This window comes from Saccostrea echinata, unplaced genomic scaffold (genome assembly GCF_033153115.1).
Source record: "Saccostrea echinata isolate AGI-Se365-2 ecotype Australia unplaced genomic scaffold, CSIRO_AGI_Sech_v1 ptg000016l, whole genome shotgun sequence".
Classification (NCBI taxonomy): domain Eukaryota; kingdom Metazoa; phylum Mollusca; class Bivalvia; order Ostreida; family Ostreidae; genus Saccostrea; species Saccostrea echinata.
The window spans coordinates 8,967,230-8,994,346 of record NW_026889765.1 but is presented as its reverse complement, the minus strand read 5'-3'; the positions used below and the strand labels follow the sequence as shown (position 1 = coordinate 8,994,346).

The following is a 27,117-nucleotide window of genomic DNA, read 5'->3' as shown; positions in this document are numbered from 1 at the left end:
GAAATTAAGTTATTCTGGTAATTAAGTGAACAGTTCAAAGCCACACAATTAAAGGCCTTGAGTGCCCAATCAATACAAACACTCGGATGATGAAGATTTCCTCTCCCAAGTCATCATCAAAAAGCTTTCTGTCAAAATCTCACATTCCTTCAGATATGCACTAAAAATCAACATTTTATTCATTTTTATTGCAAACACATTATTTATCTTTAAGATTCGGTATCTTCCGCTAATAAACATTAATTTGTAAACATGCCCTGGGCTCAGCTGAGAGAGAAACAGGCTCATATATTATGGCTGAAACACATACTTTCCTCATACATTTTCACATCAATGTCAAGAACTGCATATAAACCTGCTAGAAATTGTTAAAAGAGTAAACAATACATCCTTCCTGTGATTTTTTTTTTCTTCTCTCTACAAACCGGTACCTTGGCAAACCTATCCTCATTATATATCAATGCCTCAACCTTGTTCGGTTGACACTAACAAACAAACATTTGTGGGGCTATAACCTCTAGTCAGTACAAAACAGACACAATTCCCAAGGACATTGCAATCATTCAGGATTTTTCTTTATTCGATCAATACATTTTTTTCCCTTACTCTGGGCAGATAATAACCACTTGAGTACAAATCTGAAATTCTATTTTCATCCTATCAGAGCAGGAGAATTCAATTTTCACCAAAGACCCAACTTTCTTCATATCAGACCATAATTGAAAAAAAAAGTTGCTTTTGAAAATAATTAAAGACCATCACAACTACAAAATAGATAGTAAATACAAAACTTATGTTATAAGTTCCTGGATATAAAAACATGACAAGAAATCATCCATCAGGATTAAGAGTCATAGCTTATTTGACAGGACAACACTGAGCTGAAGACCAAATATCAGCAATTCTTTATCAAGGTTGGCTTCCCTGTTTGGTCTCTCCAATAAGAAGCTGGCATTTTCCTCCCTCAGACATGGTCTGTATCCTTGCTATGTAAAATCAATAGGCTCCTAGCCATTCTATTATTGACCCCTTTCTCTCCCCAACACTGTGGCACCTTTTCTTGAGGTTTCAGCAATCATTAGTCAAACAGTGTTCTTAGGAGAACAAGACAACAGGCATCTAAAGCCAATATATTGGAATCCTTTGTGTATTGGCCCAGTACAAAGTGAAGCATTAATTAGCAGTCTAACAGCTTATTGGAAAGCTTGTACAATATAAATATTGCTAATTGATTTCGTCCATTTTTAGAAATTGATCCCCTTTTTGTGAATAAGTAAAGTTGTATGCTATCTTTGAAATATACATTGATACTATTAATCATTCAACAAATTCTATTCATAGTGACATAAAAAAATATCTATTTTACCTTTGTTGCAAGTTGAGACAGACAAATTATAATATACTCTAAAAATAAAAATTTTTGTAATCAGCAAATTTGGGCACTACCTAACTTTACAATGTAGAGAAACAAAAATTTCAGGTATACATGCATGAAAACTTAAAATATGTAATTCATAATTTTACTATGCTTCATTCATAAATACGGGGAAGTTGATGTGTCATCAAAAACTGCATATCATCCCAGTAAATCTATTGTTCTGTGAAATCTCTCAATAGGTATAAAGAATTCAATCTAACATGTCTTTTGACCTTTACAAACATTGCTCTAACTAGTAAATATAACATACTTTTGACATATGCATTTAAGAAGAGTTACAAATATTGAAAAATCAGAACCAATGGATCCTCAATACATTCAAATAATTCATATAGGAAGAAAGGCCGCAGAACAGACCCATCAGGTGGATCTTGAAATGAGTGTCACATTCAATGTAATTTTTGTATGTAGTCAAACCTCTTGAACATATGGACCCAAGAAAGAAAACTTCAAAGATATCTGGAAATTGGAGATATTGAGATTACTTCCAACTCACCTCAACATATCTGAGATAAAGATAAAGAAGTTCATCTGTATTTAGATTCAAACCCACTGCTTTTATTGCCCAATGAATAAAAAACAGGTCACTGAAACCTCATTTCAGCTGGACAATGGTACCTGACCTTTAACCTCCATGGCACAGATATCCATGGTATTCAAGATATCAGTGTTCGAGATACTGAAGTTTAACTGTAGCTGTACTTACATCTTCATTATTGTCCCCTCTCCCTCCATCATCCAGGAGATTGTTCCCTCCTACAGTGTGTCGCCGTGGTGCTTGTCTCCTTGACATCCTGTGAAGGTCATCACTATATGTGTCACCAAAATCACTCAGACGATCATCCAGTTCTGTAGCACTGCCATGTCTCTTATGTGCTATAAGAAAACAGAAAGTACATGCTTATAATGAAGTGCCAGGGACGGAAGATTTTGCTTCACAATATACAAGATCACAATACATTTAAAAGCTACAAGGAATGAAAATCACTTTGATGTAAGCATCAATTCATTATAAGCATGTTCACTATAAGCATGTTTTACTGTAATTCTAAATATTCTAGGTTACCAGATTTTCCATTTACAATATCCATTTTTGAAACAAGGTATTACATTTCTAATTAATAAATCATGGTTGTCCAAGGCAATACTTTTACTTACATACATAAGTATCCATTTTTTCATGCCATAAAACACTTAATTCATTCAAGAACCCACAAAGTCAACAAGAGATTCCTTCATAAACAGATTTCTCTTGGCAGGAATTATGGCCAGTGGGAAAGAAATTGTACATTTACCTATTTAACCTGATCTGAGATCCCCACAAATTACTATCCCCCAGAGAAAGCTATAAAGTTAATTGTTCGGATGTTAATTGTGAATTGTGACACAGGGGCACCATGTATTGCAACACATCCTTGATCTTACACACAGATAGATCTCCAAGAGTTACTCCCCTTACAAACACAACCACTAGCTTACTACAATGTGTGTGAACCACTTCACATCAAGAGTCAACAACTCAAAGAGGGGGGGGAAAAGTCTTCATACATGGATATAATGAATTGATGCTTATAGCAAAGTGGCGGATTATAAAGCATAAACTGACCCAAACCAGGTTATACATGTACTCAAATAACTTGGCTAAGAATTAGAGTCTTTCTTAAAATACGCTTACAACGAAGCAAAACTGTCCATCCTTAGCACTTCATTATAAGCATGTTTTACTGTATAATTTTAGGTTACCCAAGTTATTCATTCATCTTATCAAGGTTAAAATGTATATAAGGACATTTTATGTCAGTAAAAAAGCAGAAAAAAATCTTTCTGCTGAAAAGAAAATGTAAGGTTTCATTTGGATTTATTGTACTCTCTTTCAGTTGTTTATCATGGAATTTCTTGTTTTCAATAAAATATATAAATAGTTAGTTACAGAAAACCAATCCTGATTATGAATTCCTTAGTACTATATTCCCATCATAATTCATACACAACTTTTCAAGGTAATGATATTCCAATTATCATTTATTTAATGTTATACAACATCATACAGTGAAACCTGTCTAATCCAACATGCACTGGAAGACAAAAATAATAGAAAATAATAGACAGGAGTCAGATTACACAAAGAACATGGAAAATAGTAAAATGTGAATAAGGTTCAGAATTCACAGTGAAACAGATTGCATAGGTGTAGGATAAGACAGTTCTCACTGTATATTTAACACACTGACATGTAAGATACTGCAAATATGTTGTCCAGCTTAACATGCAATATATGACTCAATTAGCAGTTTACTTGAAAGTTTGTGCCTGACCTTTTAATTCTGAACTTAGTATACATCACTGTAGGAAAGCCGATGACCGTAATATAGTTTACGGTCATCAAAACATGTCGGCCGAGCTGACCGGTAAGAATTTTTCATTCAAGATATCAAACATTTGATAGCATGTCTGTGTAAATTCCGCTGAAAATTGAATGTACGCTAATGAAAACTTGCTATTGGTTATTATAGCTTACTTGAACTTAAGGAAATAAAGCTGAAGTACGACCTCAAAGTTTTTGAGAATGATGACCGTAACAAAATATTAAGATGACCGTAATCGAAGTTTATTTCCGTGAAGAGGGATGACCGTAAATTTATGATGACCGTAATATCAAACAGAAAGCGTCAAAATAAAGATTTGAAGTGTACACGTGTCAAACGTTTTTTACGATCGGCAACGATTCTGTGTGCGATCATACAACTAAGAAAATATGATAAACATGCGATCGTGCAATTTGAAATTCATTAAATACCCTTAACAGTTTAATGAAATATAGTAAGAGTTTACCGATTTACATGGGCTGAAAGTCTGTCGAAACAGAACAGGGCACCGAACATTTGATTTTTAAGAAGGGGGGGGTGACAGATTTTCTAATCTTCTGCTTGGATAATTATGTCTACATTTTAAGACAGCAAAATCAAAAATCCAGAACTCTTGCTAATAATTGTCTATTGGCACTCGATTAAAATGAATCAGATACTAACAAAAAGTATTGGAAGGACCGAATTTTAGGATTATAGAAAAACAGGTTTTATTGTCTAGGGAATGGCTGTTCAATCACAAGAGTTGGCATACCTATAAATTTTACCCAAATTTTCAGTAAATAAAAAAAAATTAATACACTATACTATAAAAATAACAATTACAGGAGTTGGGATATCTATCAATTAAACTAAAATTACAAGTGTTATCATTTTACTGAAAATTGTTATTATTGTAGTATTTATATTTTTTATTTACGGGATATGGAAAATTTAGGGGAAATGATAGGTATGTGTCCTTTTTGACATGTTTTATTGCTTTCTTACAAAAGTCGTCATGTTACAAATTTTATTTAAGAAATAAAATATGCCAGAAAGGCCATATTCCAACTCCTTCAAATAATGATAGCTAACTCTATTAAACTCAATTCAATTCAAATCTTTATTGCCTCTGAGTTGTACAACTCATCGGGATATCACAAAATGTGACGGGGGGGTTGGGGGTAGGTTGGGGGGGTTAGTGAGGCTGCTTCCTTCCACTTTTTTAAACATAACTTTTTACTGTAACAGTTGAAATGTTTATTGAAAGGTTGGTTGCCCTCCCCCCTTTTTTGGCAGTATAGTTAAATAGTGATACTCTGGTACTTTGTGAATAAAATTTGATTGTGAAAGAAGAAACCAAACTCCCCCACCCCAACCCCCAACACACACACATTCAATAAAGAATTTTTCGAATTTGGACAATTTTCCTTTCTTGTGACATGACCCGGCGAGTTTTCCTTTGAAGTCAGCCGTACAATAACTGCGATACAGAATACTTTTAGTGGGCGTTTCTTATGCAAATAAGCAGAAACTGTTCTGTATCTGCAAAATATCAACTATACAGTACGGTTTATTTCTAGCGATGACGGATAACTGAATCCGTATCTTAAATGATATAGACATAAGAATCAATCAAATCGCATGATAGCGCTGTTAGTATTTATTCAAAATTTGAGATGAATTAAGAATAGAATTTTACAACGTAAAGTTACCAGTGGCGGATTCAAAAATTTTAGAAAGGAGGGAGTTGGGGCAGTACACAAATGGTTTTCTTCGAAAAAAAAAATGTCCAAACTGGAAAATCAGGGGTTTCGTGGGGGGGGGGGTAGATTCATAATCAGGCCTGACACTATATGTGCGTGATCGTTTCGTGTTTATAAATTAAAAGTGTAATATACAAGTTTGATTTAGCAAACATAATTTACGAAAGCCAAAAAAGAAAAAAAAAATCTCGAAAAGGGGGGGGGGGATACCGACGCGCGCGAGTGAGTGCTGGATCTGCCTTTGGTGCCTCTACATTTTGTTTCAAACATGAAGGTAATATGTCCCCTTTCTTACATCTGTTTATTTCAATTTGGAGCCAAGAATTTTGTATACACATGTATGACGACCGGTCGATGACATTGTCGGACATTTCTCTCAGAATACAACCTCCCCGAAACATTTTTGCTTCAAATACATTCCCATTTATGATTCTTATGTACCAAAATGTTTTGCACTAAATTTGTAGCTTAGATTTTAAAAAAAAGTGAGCAAGAGCGAAATAGAAAGGAAAAAACCTACGCAATCAAATATAAATTAAATTTTGGGAAAACACATTATATAATGCATCTCCTAATTATAATTAAATCAATTGATAGATACCTGCACATCCACCTCACTCGACATTTCAGTTGCGATTGCTAAAAATGGGGTACTAAATCGACTTTCTGCAAAATCATCTGATTAGTTGAGAGATATATACCCAAATACACATGTAAATTAGCGAGGTCATAAGAAAGGTCATGTCACAAGTCATTTAGAATACTCGTTTCCTACTGTATCGCCTTAAGCCCCGCCCTGTATCTCCGATACAGTAAGAAACTCGTACTCTAAATATAACTTATTTTGCTTGTCAAACTTTCTAAGGTAATTTTACATTTTATCCCCCCCCTTTTTTTTTTAAAAAAAAACGATACTGTGTGCCTGCAAATAAATTCTATTCTGTTGAAATATATTATATGAGATATTATAACTGCTATAACTTTGAGGTAAAACTTTGCGAGCCCTCCAGTTCGTTTTCCGTAGTATCTCCTTGATTAACATAGTTAAGTTTAATTTCTGATATTTATGTAGGTCAATTTTAATGGTTAAAAACGATATATCACAATGACCGACTGCCTTGTTTGAATTTAATAATATATTATACATCGAAATAACACTTCCTAAACAGAATTTACTCTGATTTGTTTTTTTTTTCACGCTATTTCCCAGTTATACGATCGCTTAATAAACGATACATGTCGTTGACGATCGCCTCGCAGTTGTCAAAGTTTCCAATTAAAAGTTGTTTTGATGCTAATGTATACAGTTTTAATTTTAAAATGTTTAGTTCATACCTCTAAGAATGACCTTCAATGTTGATAGATGATAATAATCTAAACTATCTCAAAGCATGAAAATTCGATGTTTGGAGCATTGTCGATTTGATCCGTAACATTTGCACAGAAATTATTTTACAAATTTAATCTGGGTGATATTTGCCCGAATTAAATCTTTTCTAGCATTATTTACAGTTGGTTATACTCCAGCACATACAAAACTGCTTTAACTTATTCTTTACGATATTTTCTTCAAGTGTTGCCGATCACATCAGAGTTGTTTACAGGGGTGTTGTGACACGACAGCGGTGTTTTTCTTTGAAGTTTACTCTTCTGTATTAGCAATACAGAACGGGTGTATGGTGGGTGGAGCTACTTTCCGTTCTGTATTAGCACTGTATACCGTATTCTATTAGCCAACTATTCTGTATCTAAAATACAGCACGGTCTAAAAATAAATCTGATTCAATTTATTAAAAAGCACGTACAAGTTTGTAAACGCTGAAGTTTTTCTATCATAAATTTTGGAGAAATATTTCCCTGGGAATGAAAAATGTCAAAAATTCTCAATCACTTTTAAAAACGTATTCCACACAGAATCTACACGTAGTTTCGATTGAAAGGAAAATTCACAATAATGGAAAATACCACTCTCCTCGTGCAAACTCGTTCAATTAAAAATTTCATCTTAAATCCTTATCGCTGACGACAACCGCACGTCTCTTTCACTACGTTTTTAATGTCGCAATTCAATTAGAAAATAAAAATCTGTGGCATCAAAGTTCATCGAAGAGTTTTCTGTATATCCTGTTTTTGTAAATCTAGTTAAACCGGGATTTTAAGATCCCTGAAATATATTATGATCAATCTCCATGTACAACAAACCACAACAACTACTGTTAAATCCTCCACCTTATCCATTAAGACTGACTATCACTCGATTCAACTACCCCATTTAATTGTCAAAACTGATCTGACCGAATCTTACGTTTTCCGTGGAAATATATAATTATACTGCGGATGTATACTCCCCATCGAGGCCTCATCTACAGAACTCTGACGGAAGTTTGGATGCTGCACAGTTATAAAGTGGGCGGAGCTATTTTTCTTTGATTGATCGTATCACAAATCATTTAGAGAACTCGACAGGTTCTGTATCGTAGATACAAATTTGGGGGTGGAGACTCGTGCTACGCACTCGTCCACCCCAAAATTTGTATCTACGATACAGAACCCATCTCGTTCTCTAAATAATACTTATAGAACATGTAGAATTGATGTTAAATAAGATATAAAACATCTAACATGAATTTTGTACAAAGATTACGGTCATCTATATAACTGTTTTACGGTCATCATCTTCTCGCTGGAATGTGTTTGTTACGGTCATCATACTGCAAAATTTCGAAGGCCTTTTATCATTTCATTTTCTTTTGTTTGGGTAAACAACATCTACTGGTGTGGAGATAACATCGATGTTCGTTTAACCAATACCTTAAATTATTCAGTTTTATTGAATAATGTTTATAATCGCCGTCGAAAATTTTCAACCGATCATCTCAGCCGACATGTTTTGATGACCGTAAACTATATTACGGTCATCGGCTTTCCTACAGTGATACATGATGGTGTCTTGAAACAACAAGACTGCAAACCAAGCTAGTAGGCTTTTTAACAATGAAGGGCACCAAATCAGAATTTAAAAAAAAAATTCTGCTCATATCTACCATGTTTAAACAAATTATTTACATAAGCTTTAAAAACACATACCTGACAAACGTTACAAACAATTCAAGCATATATAACAAACACGAAAAAGTAACACACACTTTTTACAAGTTCATTACAGGATCAATCGATATCAAGTCCATAGAGAGTCAAACACTGCACCACTAAATGTCGTGTCAGCCCCTCCAGCCTAAAATTAATGATTTACCTGAATCACCTGGTTTTTCACCTGACCTATAAATAGCAAGGACATCCTTATCTGGGGTAATTAATCTAACATGTGTGATGAGAGGTGTCAATATTTTGGTCTCTTCCTTACACATTCTCTGCCTGACATCAAAGTGATTTACAGTGTTTACGTTTGTATTTATTATCTTTGTAAACACTAAATCCTTAAATTTGTGTGCTAAGAAATGATTGGAGAGTCTAGCAATTCATAAAAGACATCAAAAATCAAATAAAGAAGGTAATTAATGAATTCTTTGATCTCTCTCTCTCTCTTTCTCCCCCTCTCTCTCTCTCTGACATCTATAATAGCTTCCTCCTTAGTGTGCCAATAAAGGGAAATAACTCTTATTAACTCTCTTTAAATCAATATCACATCCATCAAAACTCCACTAATCCCATCCCCCATGAAAGTCTATAACCCATCGATTATGCACATAAATGTAATAAAATATACACTCTCTGGAATACACAGAATGGATGCCAAGCTACGTTCTGGAAAGTTTATCAGACAATGCAGCTCTATGTAAATGATGCATAGAAGCCAATAAAACTCTGACAATGTTTGACATGTTAATGCATCTGCCTGCAGAATAACAAATTGACCTTACATGTTCATCAACTGATCCTGGGAATTCTTTTCCATTGGTAAAATGAGAGAGAGAGAGGGGCTGCATGTTTTAATAGGCTGAGAGAAAAGCAAGAGAGAATCTATGAACAATAGGTACATTGTAATAATTACAACCACCAAGTGAAATCCTACATTTTACTTTTCAGACAATTTATTAGAATAAGTGTTTCTTCCTAAAACCTTTAAACAAAGATTCTATTTTGATGCAGCTCTGAACATAGACACTTTCATTAAGCTCACAAAACCCTGCTAAAAACCAAGGGATATAAATTTCTATGAATCACTGCTATACAGAATGTTATTTATTCATCAGACAGAACTTCTTTTTTTTTCATTTCAAGGAAAAGAATATGGCATTTGTTGGCAAAATGATGTCAAAAACCAAAATAAAACATGTATCCTAATCAAGAAAACCTGCCATTTAATTTTTGTATTCACCCTTATCAGCTTATCTGAAAACTTAACATGGCAAATATAATTATATTCAGATTAATCATTACATCCTTTGATTGGACTTTACATAAAATAATATGTAACAAGAAAAAATTTACTAAAGATTTATCACCTTAGCTAATTTATGTTTTCTGAATTTTCCATGATATAAATTACAGAACAACATAACAGAATAGGCTACATTACTACACAGAAGGACAAGTAACAACCACATGCAGATACTTACTTGCCAGTGGGGAGGTGGGGGCGGAGGTGACCTTGGGGTGCCTGACAAGGTTAGGGGAGAGACTGGTGCTCCTCTGTCCCCATTCCCCCCTAACTTTTTGAGTCCAGTCCTTTGGGGACCTGACAGAGCCCCTAATTACACTGTCATCTAAAAGTCCATAGATATCATTGTGACACTGTTTTCCACTGTTTGTCTGTCTTTTCCTGGGAGGCTTCTTTGAAATGAACATCTCTGCTAGTTTACTCTTGCTTTGGGATGAGCGTGATCCCCCATCTACCCCCTGGTGTTCTTTGAAGGACTCAGGCGAGTGGGCACCATCCATGCTCAGTGAGTCGAAAGTTTTCCAGCATTCCAACACATTGTTTCCTTAAGATGTAAACAACTTGTCCAATTATCACCCCTTTAACTTTCACGGCTTTGTCTGATCACTTTAGCAACTGTAATATCACGTAAACCCTCCGCAATGACGGACGCGTACCAGGAGATATATTTTTTTTAACATTCATGATTCACTCTCCTTGGAACTTTGTACCAGCCCTACTTCCGTATCTTATTTCATATAGTTTTAAAATCAACATCCAAAAAGAAAATCCCACACGCATATATCAAGGCTCCCAGAAACCAGAGCCTGGTTTGTCACATCCTGCAAGATTTCATTAAAATCTGTCTCTTATCTACGCACTTGCTACATTTGTTTTATCACTCTTCTCAAGTTACAATTTTCCAAGTCATTAATTATTAATTTTCTGCTTATTACCTTTCCAGCATGTATAAAGATTTCTGATAGTATTTATCGGTATATGCTATACATGAGAAGTAATTTGAGAGAACTGATCAGTTTTGCGAATGACAGCATGTATATCGCTGACATTCACTTATTATAGTGTATGTTACACAATTATATTGGCACAGTGTCATAAACTCTCAATCAGAAAAAACATTAACGTCAATTAACTCAAAACATCTATGCTTCCAGTTGATGTAGACACTAAGTATTTCCACAAATTCTCTTTTTATATCACCATGACAATATAAATATCCAATTTTTCTCAACCAAAAATCAAAAAATACATTAACGTCTGGCCTAGTCTACCATTAGTCAAAACCAGTAGAAATGATGTCCCAGTGGAATTAAACAGAGAAAAATATTTCCATCAGACGTTGCTAGATCCATGAAATATTCACACCTGCACTTACATCTTACTTGAAGTCATTTTTTTTTTTATTTCCGCGTCTCCAGTTTTGTTCTTTTAAATAAGTCCAATGAAAAACTGCTCGTCCAATGCAACACAGAACCATCAATATCACTCAAACATTGAAGTCAAACTTTACAGAACATTAATTCTGAGTAAATCCAAGAGGGATTCCAGTGTGTAGCTAGACTCCTGAGTGATCGTTTCATGACTTTTTCGGGTGACACAGCAACAAGCAAATGATATTGACCCAGGGCTGACCTAGCAATACAATCAATAGCTGTAAATTGATGTCTTGGGAGGAACCAAAAACCGCTGAAGCGTATCCAAGTGCAGAAGAATTCAGGGAAACATTCGATATTACCTAGGAATCATTCACCATTTCCAAGTAGTACCAGGGGAATGATTTCATTTGAAAGTTTCTCATGTAAAGCAAACCCTCATGATATATATGATTATGATGACTTCAAATGCAGCTATAGTCAACAAAGCCTCCTCTTGTAGATAACTTCACTGATCCCATATGTATTACAAAGGGCTTAATAAGTGGGCAAAGGAGAAAAAATCTTGAATTCTGCAGAAAACACATGTCTCAGAAACAATAACACAATATAAAGATCTCCCTCCTACAAACCCAAACAAAGAATTCCTAAGGGAAAGGTTCTTAAATCTGCTGAAAATAAAATAGCCCCCCCCCCCCCAAAAAAAAATCTTTCATTCTATAAACAATGATTGAAATTGTCCCATCACTATTAAATTTATCAAGAAAGATAATTTTATGATACATTTATTTCAATGGATTACTCCTTGATTCTCAATGTACCACAGAAATCCCCAATCAATTCCCCCTTTTTAACATTACTTTTGAACATTATTACACAGAGATGGGATAATTCCTCTGTGTCTACAACAAAGGAGTTCGTGTCCGATCAATAGAAAAATTCTTCTCTCGGACCTGAATCAAAATCAAGTTTATACACACTTTGCCTATACTTGGGATGCATCCGCTCAGAAACGTCAATATTTTCTCTATGGGTAAACGATCCTCTTTATTAAAAGTGTTAATAAAATCAATACATACTTTTAGCTCAATATCACCTTCTGACACTTTTCAGGTTACTCATGTGTGAAATTTTGTGAAATAACAGTTTTTTCAAGTTCAAATGAGGTCATTCACTGAGTTTTATATTTTATATCAGTTCATCAATTAAATGAGCACTATATGGAAACAAGTCTCATCAAAAAAGACACTTTTCATCATTTTTTTTAATACTGGTAATGTTAAATAATTAAAAAGAAAATGCATCTCAGCTTGAAATAAATTAAAAATTAATATACAATCAACTGTTACAATACAAAAAGAAGTACTGGTAGTGATATTTAGTAACTGAAAAATGCATCTTGCTTCAGGCTCCTGGGCCATATAGACAAGCTCACTTTTGATCTCTGTCTCACTTTTACGAATTGAATGGAATACTTATAGATAGTGGAAAAGTGAGACCATCAGACCAAGATCAAAAGTGAGCTCATCTAAGTTTTATGGGCCCGGGGCAAGATGTTCTAGCTGTTTCCAAGCGATACAATATGTTAAACAAAATGATTTGAAACATTTCAATCATAATATAACAGCCTCAGGCTTGGGTCTTTTACCCTCAATGTATTATCAAGAGTTATCTTTCTTTCCTCATCTTTTAGGCCCTTTACAATTTCTTTCATCAAATTTTTGAATTATTTCATTTAACTTTATTTCAGTGATCAATACCGACCAGATATATCATTTCCAAAATGTTATAAATAAATTTAGTTTCTAAACCATTTATTTTTTTGAAATGTATCAAAACTGATATTCATCAGTGACCACAACAAAATAATTTCGGCAAATTTATAAAGTTGAAGATATTGTAAATGACTGTTAAAGGTGCTTAAATATCTTCAACATAAATTCTAGTTGTTTATGTTAGCAATTAATGTTAGCAATCATTGTTGCCAGCTAGGAATAAATCTTCCAAAATAAATGCCCATTTCTTAAAGAGTAGGGAGTATTAAGTAAAGGGGGGAGGGGGGGGGGTGATGAATGTTAACTAATACTATACAAGCAATATTGGAGAAATGCATCCTCTTCTATAAAAGCACAATAAGAAAGAATTTAAAAGGTATAAGAATAAAAGAGTATAATTGGGGCTATAAGATACAATTTTGTTATCGGTGTACCAAATTTGAACCAAGATTTCCTGACCTGAAGACTGCATATTCCTTAACTGAGGATCAAATTTTCTTATATGGTTGCCAATACTGCTAAAAAAAATCACTGGATTTGGATTTACAGGCTAACTGGAATGCTATTATTATGCTCTTTTTGGATATAAACTGAAAAAGTTGTATTATGTGTAATTCAGTATTCACTTAAACATATTCCTTATTCAGATAAGTATACAATGACATTCCACAACATATTCATGGCTGTAGGAACCGGGAGGGGGGGGGGGGGGGGGGCAATGTCAAATATAAATTTTTTTAGAAAAAAACTTTATCAATTCAAAAAAACACAATATTTGCTTCATATTTGCCAAATTTCATGCAAATTGGTTGTCAAATTTTTACGATATTTGCAAGTAAGCCAATGTGACAATTTTGTCAATATTCCAAAACAACTCAGTACTGAGGCTACCATTCACTTAAAACAAGTCAGCACACAAAGGGTTAATAACAGAATAATTTTTGCCTAGAAAATTTTCCTCCGATAAGTTTTGTTTATCATAATTTCATAAATTTCAATAATGAGAACTTTTTTTCTAAAAAACTAAATTCACAAACTGATTATGATTTTTATATATCTGAAGCTATAGGCATTCTGCGTGCCTTGTTCACCCATCTCCTTAGATAAGCTTTCTTAAATCATGCCAATGCCGCCCATTAGATTTTTCTTGGATTTTTTACTGCTAATATTTTGTGCATGTTAGATTCCATTTATCTGTTTATGTCAAAATAATTTGTGTTGCAATTAGTTTGACATTGGGTCTGTATTTTCACCAAATTGACTAGACTATAGCATCAGTGTCCCGTAACGTCCTACTGTCCTACTGCATATAAAGTTTTATACATGCAATGGACAAAATTCTTATTTTATCAATGGCAGACATATGGAGAGCGGAAGATTATGGAACGATTTACCTTTTCTTGAGTGATGGTTTGGCCCCTTGGCTGGTGCCACTGGTGGAACTAACCCCCTAATATGATCTACACCATAGTTGATTTGCTGTGTTGCGCGGGATCGTATGCGCCTGTATCGGTCTCTTCTGCTCTCCCTTTCGCCAGTCCGTTGCATAGCAAGACTCGACAAGAGGAAGAAATTTGTAGATAATGTTAATTAAATTTCCCTCCTCTGGAGCCAAAAACCGGAAATGGTATTTGTGTCATACTTTCTGTAAGTACGTTCAGACTTCGGAGTCCCGGCTTTGCATGTTCGAATAGTAGTGCGGGACTTGATCTGGCACGTGAAGCTGTCAAAGTTGTAAAGAAGTTGTGGTATTGGTAGCATTTTTTTTAAATTTACTTAAATAAGTAAAATATTATATTTCAAAATAAAATCTCATATTTTTCCAAGAACTAGCAATGAAGCATAAAGTAGGAGGGATTTAATATAGGGTCGATGTGTTTGGAAGAAGTGGGTCCTTGTTTTATGTAACAATGTATTGAGTCAATTTCCTCTTTAAAAAAGAAAACACAGGACAAAACTCAGTAAGTTAGAGCATGGTTAGAATTAAGATGACTGGGAAATTAATATCCATTTTAATTACAGTTAAAGCATGTAATATCTAAAAAAAAAAAAAAAAAAAAAAAAAAAATTGTGAATTCTTTCGTGAGCTGGGTTCTTGTTTTGACATTCAAACATAATAAGGCTGCTATTTTTTTTTTTCAAAAATCAGAATAGATCTACATGTTACATTGTAACTCAATGCCGTAGGTAATGATGGCGGAACTACACTCCCCTTCTATCGGCTCCTACGTTTCCCTCTGTCATTGGCTTGCTAATATCATTACGATTAGCACAATATAGTACGTCTGTTTTAATATATTTCAATTGATTTGCTTTTATTTTTGTCTTTTGTGGTAGATATGTACTGAGAATATATATTTTAAAACTTTAACTTTAAATTTGAATGGATTCTTGGAATATTAAATTATCTGGTCGCATGCAGGAGCGGCCGATCTATTTGTGATTGTGTTAGAAAGTGCACACGGGGGAAATGAGATTTTGATATTTCTTTTTTTGTACTTTTATAATTGTTTTAGTTCGGTAAAATAATTCTTAAATGATAGCATGCATAACAAGAGGCCCAAGGGCATTAAGGATCACGTGAGTATTTACATTGTAATACAACATTGTAAAGGACCCATAGACTGAAGTACATGTACAAAACAAAACAAATAAACTGAAAGGTGAAGATTTAAAATTACCCAAAACCAAGAGAAATAAGATGCTCGGGGACCAACAAAATAGTTAGTCTAGTTCTCAGTAACAAATCCAAAAGTAGATCTGTTTACTTGCTTGTACTTGCCTGTGATAATACATTCCCATTTGTCACTATCACCATGTAGATTAAACAAAACAATAGTGCTGGAGCACATAAACTCATCTCACCCTAACAGATAATCTCTCTTGGTCTTTGCAGAACATTTAATGTTCCAAGGTATTTTTTATCTCAATTTTATTTATCTATTAAATACAAGTCTACCTGATCATTAAAAACATTTTAAACGTTTGGATCTGTAGCTCTCGGGTTTATGTGTCCAAATTTTCCCAAGCAGAGAGCTAATAATTAACCATATATACAAAATGTATTACTCCTATTCCTGATACTTTATACTTTATTTATTTATTATCTAGAAGCTTCAGTTCTGCAGCTATGCTCAACAACAGAACACTTCACACAGTGATCCAGAATTTCACAAATCTGGTAAAATTACCCTTACTCTTTACAACTTTATACTCTATTTGCCACCTAGATTTGCAAAGAATTAATGCATTTTCACTATATATTCAATAGACTTTTGCCCTAACACCAGAGCCCCTGTCCAAGGGATTATGGATGTCACAATTTAGGAGACGCACCCTTGCTCATCATAACAACGTGCTTAGTTTATCTGCTAAATACCCGGGATCAAAGAGGATTTCAAAGAAGTGAGGCATTTTCACTGTATAATCGATAAAGCCCCATTCTAACACAAGAGATCCTGGCCCAGGGGCCAGGTAATTCACAAATTTGGAAAAGGCACCCTTGCTCATCATTATCATGCACTTAGTATATTTGCTAAATACCCAACGGCAGAAAAGATTTTAAAAGAAATAATGCCTTTAGGTCATGAATTTCATACTTTTCGAAGAGGCACCTTGCTCATCATTACCCTGTGTTTACTATGTCTGCCAAGTACCCAGCGGCAGAGAAGAATGAAGAATTTCAAAGAAACCATGCATTTCACTATATAATCAATACAGCCCCACCCTAGCACTAGAACCCCTGACATGGGGGCATGAAATTCACAATTTTGGAAAAAGCACCCTTGCTTATCATAACTGTGCACTTAGTATGTCTGCCAAATACCCAGGATCAAAGAAGTTTTTCAAAGAAATAAAGCATTTTCACTATATAATCAATAGAGTCCCACCCTAACACCAGAACCCCTGACCCAGGGGCCATGATAGTCACAGTTTTAGAAGATGCACCTTTACTCATCAAAACCATGCACTTAGTTTCTTTCCTTCATGTACAGGAGGAGAGAAGAAGCTTTTTAAAGATTTTATACAATTTAAATGATCAATAGAGCCCCACCCTAACTCCAGAACCGCTGGGGCCATCAATTTCACAATTGGGTAAAGGACTCATTGTATATTATAATCATGCCAACAGTTTGACTGCTTGATGTCCAGGAGTAGAGAAGAAGATATTTGAAATTTACATTAATTTTGATGGTTTTGGTCCCACCCCTTAAGCCCCCGGGGAGGGACCATGAAATTCACATATTTTGTCCCTCTTTACCCATAGATGCTCTATGCCAAAATTTGTTGAAATTGGTTCAGTAGTTTATGAGAAAAAAATGAAAATCTTCAAAAGTTTACCAACGACGGACGAAGACAGATTACATGTAGATTGCAATAAGTCACCTGAGTGACTCAGTTGACCTAAAAATTATGAGCAATTTTTTTTTTTTTTTTTTTTTTTTTTTTTGAAAATTGCTTTGAACTTGTCTTAAAATTGGTGTTGTATTTGTCAATTTTATTTTCAGTTTCTCATCAGATGATTTTTGATTTATCACTTTATTAAGGATGTTGCATCCTGCAATCAAAAGTCTTAGTTATTTTTTGTCAAGTATATTTTCAGTATCTACGCACATAGCTTATTTAAAAACCAAAACAAAAGGGGGGATACGCTTCTTTTGGCGCTACGATGCATTCAATATGACATTTTGGCACTGTAATTGCGTCTTACACATAAATTACTTTTTCGAAGTCCTTCCTCTAATATTTTTTATCCTAATAAATCATGGGACCTAGGTCCAAATACATGTACAGTCCTCTTTTATCTTGAATAGACTTACTAAAAATATGACAAAGAAAAAAAATCAAATTACTTTGCATAATCAATTAACTTTTCTGCACTTACAAAATGTCATTTTTCTGGCATTAAAATTCTAACAGCCATAAAATTATTTGGAAGTCTTAAACTTTTCGTGAATTAAATCAGAGTGTTCAATGTTATCTCATATATTCAGAAAAGTGCGTGTCTAATATGTAAAATTTACATATTACTAATAAAAAGGAGTTAATTTTAAGCTAAATCTGGGGCTATTTTTTACTTGACTTTCGCGGCATATATATGCTATATATTTTTCACAATATGATGGAAGAATTCATACTAGTTGATTTGATATACAATTCGGGACCATCATAACATTTAACTGCCAAAATGACTCTTTGTGCAGCCTGCATGGAAAAATAGTAATCCAAACTTAAAAGTACTGTAAAAACTTCGAAAAAGACAGAATGAATTTATTTCCTGGAAGAACTAAACTACGATGCAGAACTTAGAAATAGAGATCCAGACAAAAATCTGCTCAAAAGCTCAGGATCGAACCTCCTTAAAGTTCACAATAATTACTCCCCGACATGGGAGTGTATACGATAGTTAGATTTTCCGGATACCGATACTAATATTATAGTGGTGAACGTGATAGATCAATACAAACTGAAAAGTTGGAAGAACTCTGGTAAAATTTGCTACAGCTGCGAATAATACAACGATATTTTTCTTCACTTTGTATTTATTCATAATTTTGTTGTCCCGTTCAGCATATTTTGCAGTATCCTGGTTCCCTGTTCCTGTTATACTGCGTGTACTCCGTGGTACTAGTGAGACGGCGGGAAAATACAAATATATCTATATCTATCTATCTATCTATCTATCTATCTATCTATATATATATATATATATATATATATATATATATATATATATATATATATATATATATATATATATATATATATATATATATATATATATATATATATATATATATATATATATATATATATATATATATATATAAAAAGTATATTTCACCAGTTTTCTTTTTCTTTTCTTTTCTTTTTTTAATAAATCTTCGCAACATGAGTGGAAAATAATTATCCAACCAACTGACCAATTTGCCCTGATATACTGAAGCGGACTCTCTTCAATTTGTCCGTAAATAACCGGCATGGATTCTGCAACTGCATGGGTCCATGTAACCATATAAAATGTTTATATGAATCAGTGTTGAGCTTGTAATATCTATTTTACGTCATTTTTGAATCTAAACAGATAAATGAAATTATTTAAAGCCAATAAAAAAAAATCTTTAATTTCATTCAGTTTTTCTCATCACTCTGTGTAGGTAAACGCATTTATTTACATCCACTGAATATTATCTCCTTTATTTCTTATGAAACTACGGCAGTTTATCAATAAATTTACACCCACTCGATATTTTCTCCTTTATTTCTTATGAAAACCAAGGTCATTTATTAACCAGTAAACGCCGCTTTGAGGCAACCTGTATAAAATCTTATGCAGTGTGCTTTTCCATCATTGAAACATACACTGACGTACATATCTTGCAATAATTAATACAATATTTAACTTAAATTACTTGAACCTACTTTATATAATTATTTTTAAAGACATAAATATAAACAATAAAATCTCTTTCTTTGATTGTTAGTACATATACGGGGATTATAACGGTTGCAACTGTTACAGAAGATAATACATAATTAACCCGCTTACGCGGGTTATGTATTTTTTTTTACTAGCTGCAACAGCTGCAACGTTAATTACTGTACTAACAACCAAAGAAAGCATTTTATTGTTTAATTTCACGCCGCGCAGCCTAATTCAATTTTCAAGAGCCAAATTTCCTTTGCATGCAACCGAGCATGCCATGTGTGGTTCTGTAGGTAAACTTCCGTAGAAAGAAAATGGTTATAGCGCATTTTCTCCGAAATTAGAGTTAGATACCCTGTATTGTTATTATGTTATGGATTAAAAATTTAAATTTATTATAGAAACAATTAAGTGTCTGTGCCTAAGAGGTATACATGAAATTCAAGAAAATTTAACCTCCGCAAAATTAATGATTATTCCACAGAACTTAGTATAAACTCCAGGCCCGTAGCAATGATTTCAAAAAGGGGGAGGGGCAACTCCCCCCCCCCCAAAAAAAAAAACATGAAATTCACAATTCGGGAAGAGACACCCTTGCTCATCATAACTATGTAATTACTTAGTTTGTTTAACACCCAGGTTAATTTCAAAGAAATGTTCGTAATGCTCTTTCACTGTATGATATTGGCCTGTTTTCAGTAATACTCTTTCATTTGATACTACTCTTCCTTACTTGACTTTGTATTTTGTATCTATGTAAATATGTTCATGTACCTCATATCCCATTGTATGGTCTGAGAGAAATAAACAAGCATCTATATAGCCCCGCCCTAGCACCCCTGACTCTGGGGCCATTAATTTCACAATTTTGATAGAGGGTTCAATCATTATGCTTATTACAATCATGCCATCACTTTGACGCTTGATGTCCAGGAGTAAAGAAGAAGATTTTTAAAGATTGCATTAATTTTGGTGGTTTTAGTCCCACTCCTCAGGCCCAAAGGGATCAGGGATCATGGAATTCACAATTTTTGTTTCCCTTAGCTCATAAATGCTATATGTCACAATTGGTTGAAAGTAGTTCAGCGGTTTCAGAGAAGAAGCTGAAAATGTTCAAATGTTAACACACGACGAACGCCAACGGACAAAAACATAGCAATAGGAGCAAAAAAGGAGTTTGAGGAAGAAAAAATTATGACAGACGGGCTCACCAACTAGGGTAACAACAATATACCCGAACCTTCTCTAGAAAGTGCGGGTATAATAAATACAATATGCGTATCAAGTATACATAGAAGACAGATCTATTGTTTACAGTTTCTTATATCAAAGGCATTTTAGAAATATTGCGATGGCTGTATAATTTTTCGTCCAAATACAGCAGTGATCGAACTTTTTAAAGAAATAAACGTATGTACAATGGAAATATTTTTCCTTACAATATATGTATATTCAGAACATGCTGTTTGCTTCTCTAGAACTGAATAACATTGAATGAAAGTTAGATTTATCCGACATGTCAGACCCGTAGTACGCGGGGGAGGGGGGGGGCATTTTTTTTGAGACCCCGCTTGTCCCCCTTCACTCCATAATTTCAATTTTTTTCAGCTTTTTCGCACGCGCGGATCCATGAACTTTTTCTAGGGTGGGGTTGGGGGCACATCATTTCTAACAAATGTCAGACATGGAATATTTTTGACAAGCGAAAAATAACAAATAAATAAATAAAAAAATAAATTAAAAATCAAACAAACAATAAAAATCGTAAATACTTACAAAAAAACTTGAAAATCCTTTTTCGAAAGAGGTAGAAAAAGGTATAATAAAATACACTTTCCAAAGTCAATTTCCTATATATATATAATATTATATCAATCTGTACATGTATAAGCCGCTGGCTAACGAAAGAGGCAATGTAGCGGTAATGTAACTTTTTTTTCTAGTGGTAATGAGTATGTAGCGGTAATGTAACGCGGGGGGGGGGGGGGTTTCGCATGTTTCGCGATTGACGATGAATACATGTACATGTAGCAGGATTAAAGTGAAATGCGTATCATTAATTATTAACGATTTAAATAGTATATACACATATCAGTTTGAACACAAATATTCTAGTGTTATTTGTGTATAAAATGTAAACTGAAAATATGAATTGGTCCAAAAATATACACTACTAGATGAAATCCCGCGCAAGCGCGGGGAATTGAATTTATACTACTACCGACAGAAAATATATTGTAGTTTCTACTAACAGCCTACAGGCTTATAGCAGGAAGAAATACTTTTTTTTCAAAATCCTGCATGAAGTAGATGTACGTTTCCATCCCCCCCCCCATTTGTGAAAATTTGAAAAAAAAATAACAATTTCAATAATTGGCATTTATTGTGAAACCTGTTACACTATGTTATGGATATTGTACTTCAGATGCTCTTATTTCATTTCCCTCAAGGATAGAAGCAGCAAATATGCACATTTTACTGATAAATTGATTTTGGGGGGGGGGGGTTAAAATTCACTGGTACTTTGGTCTTGCTAAATATAAATATGTATGTACCTTATCGATAGGTAAAAAATGTACTTTACTTTTTTTTTACGTACATGTATCAATAAGGTACATACGTATTTATAAACCAAGACTCAAGTACCTGTGTAAAAATTAGCTTTTTTAAACGCCCTATGAATAGGCCGAGTATTTGATACAAAGGACTGTATTCAGAAAAATAACTGAAATGTAATTAAAGCACAAAATTTTACAGCTTTGATTGTATTTGAACAATACCTTATTCATTAATTTTCTCTTTTCATTACGAAGTACAAATTGTACTTCGGGTTCGTTGCCACGATGCTCTCTGTGAGGATTTTACCGATAAATTTATTAGGAAAACCTACTACATATATACAATAGTCCTTCAATATATAAATAGATTCAAAACTTAGAGTGTTATCAATGATTTACCATTATTTCAATGACCATTCACACAAAAGCTTTTTTTTTATGTTAATGTAGCATAATAGCCTCGTTTTTTTTAACATCGGGCTCGATGCCATATGATGTTCTAGAAGCTTCTGTCAATATTAAGATCGGTGAATGACGAAAATAATTTGCACATTTCCCTTTTTAATCGGGTATCACAACTTATTTCTTTTATATCATTTAAATCAAGTTTTGATTGAATAATTCTGTGATGACGTTTTATGAAATAAATAATCGATTGCTTGTTGCTAGTGTCATTAAAAATTGCCAGTAACTTAGATCCGCCAACCGGAAACGCCACCGTACTCATGTTTTTGCTATTTCATGGTTGTTTATAGAAAATGAGGGTAGACTTTTAATTTAATGTACGATACTAACTATGCGAGTGAAATCTAAATATAGTTTACGGACATCATCTTGTATCTAGTGTATTCTTAGAGGAGTAAGTAAGAACTCTGGTGCACCCGTGTCGGAGTTTATTTGCAAAATTTATTAATTTATAAGTATAGATACAGGTGTAACTCTTACCGGATTGCTCCTTATAGACAATAAACTTTATCAAACAAAAAAAAAAAAAAAAAAAAAAAACATATTGAACATTAATATTTACTTTTTATTCAAATACACTACCATGCCTGAACGTTTCATTGTCCTATGTAAACCAATATTAGAGGGTGTTCGAAACCAATATTTTCTCGATTCGCACTTTACCAGCAGTAAATTTGATGCTTTACTTTTGTATCAATTCAAGTTTTTAAAGTCTAACGACCTCTGGTGGTAGGAGAGATAACTCCCAAAGAATATTATCAGGTGTTACTTCTTATGGCCCCCATGAATATGGTCGGGGCATATATAGTGTTTGTCATGTCCATCTTCCGTCCTTCTGTCATTCCGTCACACTGCGTTTAGCTCAGTTTTCAAACACCATTTAAGATAATTTTATCAAAGCTGATACGTATTGATGAGAGCAATTCAACTGCATCAACTTTTTTTTTACCTTGACCTTTCCTTTGACCTCGACCTCACTGTTTAGTTAAGTTTCAAAAAAATTATTCAAGATATTTAAATCAAACTTTATATACTGATACATGTATATACATATTGATAAGAGCTATTCAATTGCATCAAAATTGTTGACCTTGACCTTTCCTTTGACCCAGATCCTACTTTCTTAATAAGTGATTATTTAAATTTCAAAGAAACGTAGGATATATTTATCAAACCTTATATGCGTATACAATATTGACGAGAGCTGATCAACAATTTTGACTTGACCTTCCCCGTGAACTTGACCTCATTTAAAAAAAAATGTATAGCTCAGTTTCCAAGAAATCATTCAAGTTAGTTTAATCAAATCTAATATATTCTGATATACATATTAGTCAAAGCTATTCAGCTGCATCAATATTTTTGACCTTGACCTTTCCTTTGACTCTTACTTCAAATTTGTGTTTAGCTAAATTTTCAAAAAAGTTATTCAAGATATTTTTATCAAACTTCATATGCTTATGCGTTTTGATGAGAGCTTATTAATTGCATCAACATTTTAGCCTTGAACTTTCCTCTTACTCTCACTTTTCTCAAATTTATGTTTAGCTAAAGTTTCAAAGAAACAAATCAAGATATTTTGTCAAACTTCATAGGCTGATACACATTGAGCAGAGCTTTTTAACTTTATCAAAATTTTGGCTTTGACCTCACTCTTCCAAATTTCTGTTTAGCTCAGTTTCAAAGGATCTATTCAAGATATTTTTATGTAAGCTTATGCACCGATACATTTTTGGTGAGACTTTACCAACTTTGGCCTTTTTTTCTACCTTGACCTTCCCAATGACCTTTGACTCAACTATTTATTGTGAATAAAACTTAGTTTTGAAGATTTTTATCAAACTTCATACACTATAACACACATTTTCATGTTACATCACTAATGAACCCCGAGCGGGGCAATCATGTCATATGGACATATTTCTAGTTTACCTAAATGTTTGTTCATTTAAAATATTTCACACCCGTTGAAGAAAAATAAATTCCATGACACAGGCATTTACTTGACAATGTAACTTCTTTCGTCAATATTTTTGATAACTATTTGTGATATTTGACCCAAGTCATTTGCACTTACAATTACACTGTAGCTTTTCTTAACCTGTTAACTGTTTTGCAGTGTACTGCAATTAAGGATATCTTTAATAAATTTAAGTGATATTTGCCTATAATTGAAATATCTTTGAATTGGAGATCTAGTCCCCACATTTCACTACAATAAAGATAAAGAAGAACAATTTCACTACAATACAAAAAGAATAAAGAAGCACGTTACCTAAACCTTGAACTATACCGCAGCAAAAAATATGGGGGGTGGGGGGGGGTGGGGGGGGGTTAACCAGCTTATCAATCAACATGATGCAGGCTCGTAGGAAGCAATTTCAGTTTGGGGGGGGGGGGGCACAACCATATACATTTTTCAGTTGACAGTTGAGGGGGCACTACCAAAAATTTCCTGACAAGCAAAAAAAAAAAAAAAAAAAAGGTCATCAGACGTTTTTATTGAGGGGGCACAAGCATATAGTATCTTTGTTTACTATAGTAATCTATCGGCAAAATTATTGGAGGGGGGGCACGCCCCCCCCCCCAGTGTTCCCCGGTTCCTATGGCCATGTGAGGTTATATTTGGAAAACATACCCCCCCCCCCCCCGCTTCGATACTACGCGCCTGGGGACATTGCCAGTAAATAGTTGTATAATATTATACAATTATTGCTGTTTTTTTTAGGTCAATACGATGATTTAGACACCTGAGGAGTACAATATTCACCGAGCCCGAAGGGCGAGGTGAATATTGTACTTCGAAGGTGTCTAAATCATCGTATTGACCTCAAAAAAAACAGCAATAACTGTTTTATTATATGATTATCTATTTTTGGTCCAATGTAGAATAAATAATTCCTTATATTGACCTGGAAATAATTCCTTATATTGACCTGGAAGGTCACGTGCAGGTCAATATAATGTAGTATTTTTCTAACATTATTGGATCTCAGCCAATCGGAGAGATGGGAATTATTCAATCATATAATAAATTTAATTATTTGTACAACACCAACAAAGATCTAAAAAAATGTTATTTATCTGTTAATGTCTCTGGCGCTTCGGAGACTGTCATATATGAGATTATGTTCGCATTTTTCTTATGATCCGCCCATTGATCTCGAGCCAACAACCTTTACCTAGACATTATTTATGTAGGCCAAATTCTATTTTTACACATTTTTTCAATAACACGCAATCTATTTTTGGGTGGGTATTATTCAATCATTTGGTTGGTGAATTGTGGTCACGTGATCTCGAATTTAATGGCGACCAGAGAAGAAACGAAAAAAAATATAGAGCATTGAAAAATAGAAGCAAAAACCAGACCTATTTAAGGAAGAGGGTGGATTTTCTGTAAGTAATAGAAATGATTGATGCATTTCGTTTTACCAATCTCTTCTGCAAGTGTCGGGACAGAAAATGACAAAACCGGTGTGGAGGCGAAGTGTTGTTTATGTTGATTTTTGTTATCGGACCGTCGAAATGTCTGTCCCATAAGGGTATTCTAAGTTATACTTTGCTACAGTTAAAATAGTTTATTTTAGAAGTGAAAGGCTCAAGAACGTATGTTGCCACCTTGTAGTCTGGACCAGGTGGTTCGGGTAAAAATAGGCCATGTCATTCAGGGTCTATATAGAGTTGTTTACATTATGCTGGTTGGGACCAATCACCCAAATGCAGGGCTATGATTAACTTTTGAAACCTTAGGGGGCCATGTGGCCTCCTAACTTTTCAAATTTTACGGGCCCACAATGTGATTCACGGGCCCACATTATATTTAAATTAAAAATAACAACAAAAATCCTAAATTTTTCTAATTGATTTTTTCTTATTCGTAGTATTGATATGTTCACAGTATATGAATACGTTCTATTTCCACTATGGAAGAGTTATACTTCTTAGTGAGCTCTTTTGTGAAAAAGTCGGTAAATGTACAAATCTCGCGGGATTTCAGGGACAAACGTAACGTAAACATGTAAACAGTATGTTGAATGTCGATGAACAAATCCTAAGAAAATGCAAATGAAATATTTTATTGTTGTGGACTTTATATACATCAAGAGTAGGAATGACAACGATATCAATTTATATCTATATTGTTGATCGTATGTATCTATTTATCGTATGCTACATCTAAATACAATATACATGCCTCGGAAAAGTCGTATTTTTTATTAATGGATGATAAATTTAGGGTTCTCGCTCTCTTACATATGTCTTTTAGTTCTTCCATTCTTTAATTGGAATGACAAATACATTTAACATTAAAAATCGGATTGAGATTGGCATGTTTTGTATTATCCGCAACGCCATGCTGTCCCTGTCAGACGACCAAATGCGCCTCTAATTTTGAAGAGTTCACTAATGGAAATATAACGTATTGTTGTCACATTTTCTCTTTTCTAAAAACTTTGATCTGATAATATGTTCATTACATCTTGTAGTGTTTAACTTATACAATTGAAGCCTCTATGGTTTAACAAGGGGGCATATTAAATAAATAAATTACATACAGAGTGAGA

The 27,117-nt window shown here is 33.8% G+C and overlaps 3 protein-coding genes across 3 annotated transcripts in view; 2 read left to right on the top strand and 1 right to left on the bottom strand.

Moving 5' to 3' along the window:
- The window catches only part of LOC133188402 (coiled-coil domain-containing protein AGAP005037-like), a 34,065-nt gene extending 23,423 nt beyond the window's left edge, over nucleotides 1-10,642 (bottom strand). The window contains exons 1-2 of the mRNA XM_061323805.1: nucleotides 10,130-10,642; nucleotides 2,145-2,314 (exon numbers count right to left, since the gene is read on the bottom strand). Coding sequence (XP_061179789.1) covers nucleotides 2,145-2,314; nucleotides 10,130-10,451 — 492 coding nt within the window. The 5' untranslated portion in view covers nucleotides 10,452-10,642. The remainder of the gene's footprint in view (nucleotides 1-2,144; nucleotides 2,315-10,129) is intronic.
- Nucleotides 1-27,117, top strand: part of LOC133188404 (actin-related protein 2/3 complex subunit 2-like) — a 136,168-nt gene that overhangs the window by 36,343 nt on the left and 72,708 nt on the right. The gene's annotated exons all lie outside the window — the stretch shown is intronic.
- The window catches only part of LOC133188403 (histone deacetylase 4-like), an 86,970-nt gene continuing 85,722 nt past the window's right edge, over nucleotides 25,870-27,117 (top strand). The window contains exon 1 of the mRNA XM_061323808.1: nucleotides 25,870-25,948. The gene's annotated coding sequence lies outside the window, so the exon portion shown is untranslated. The remainder of the gene's footprint in view (nucleotides 25,949-27,117) is intronic.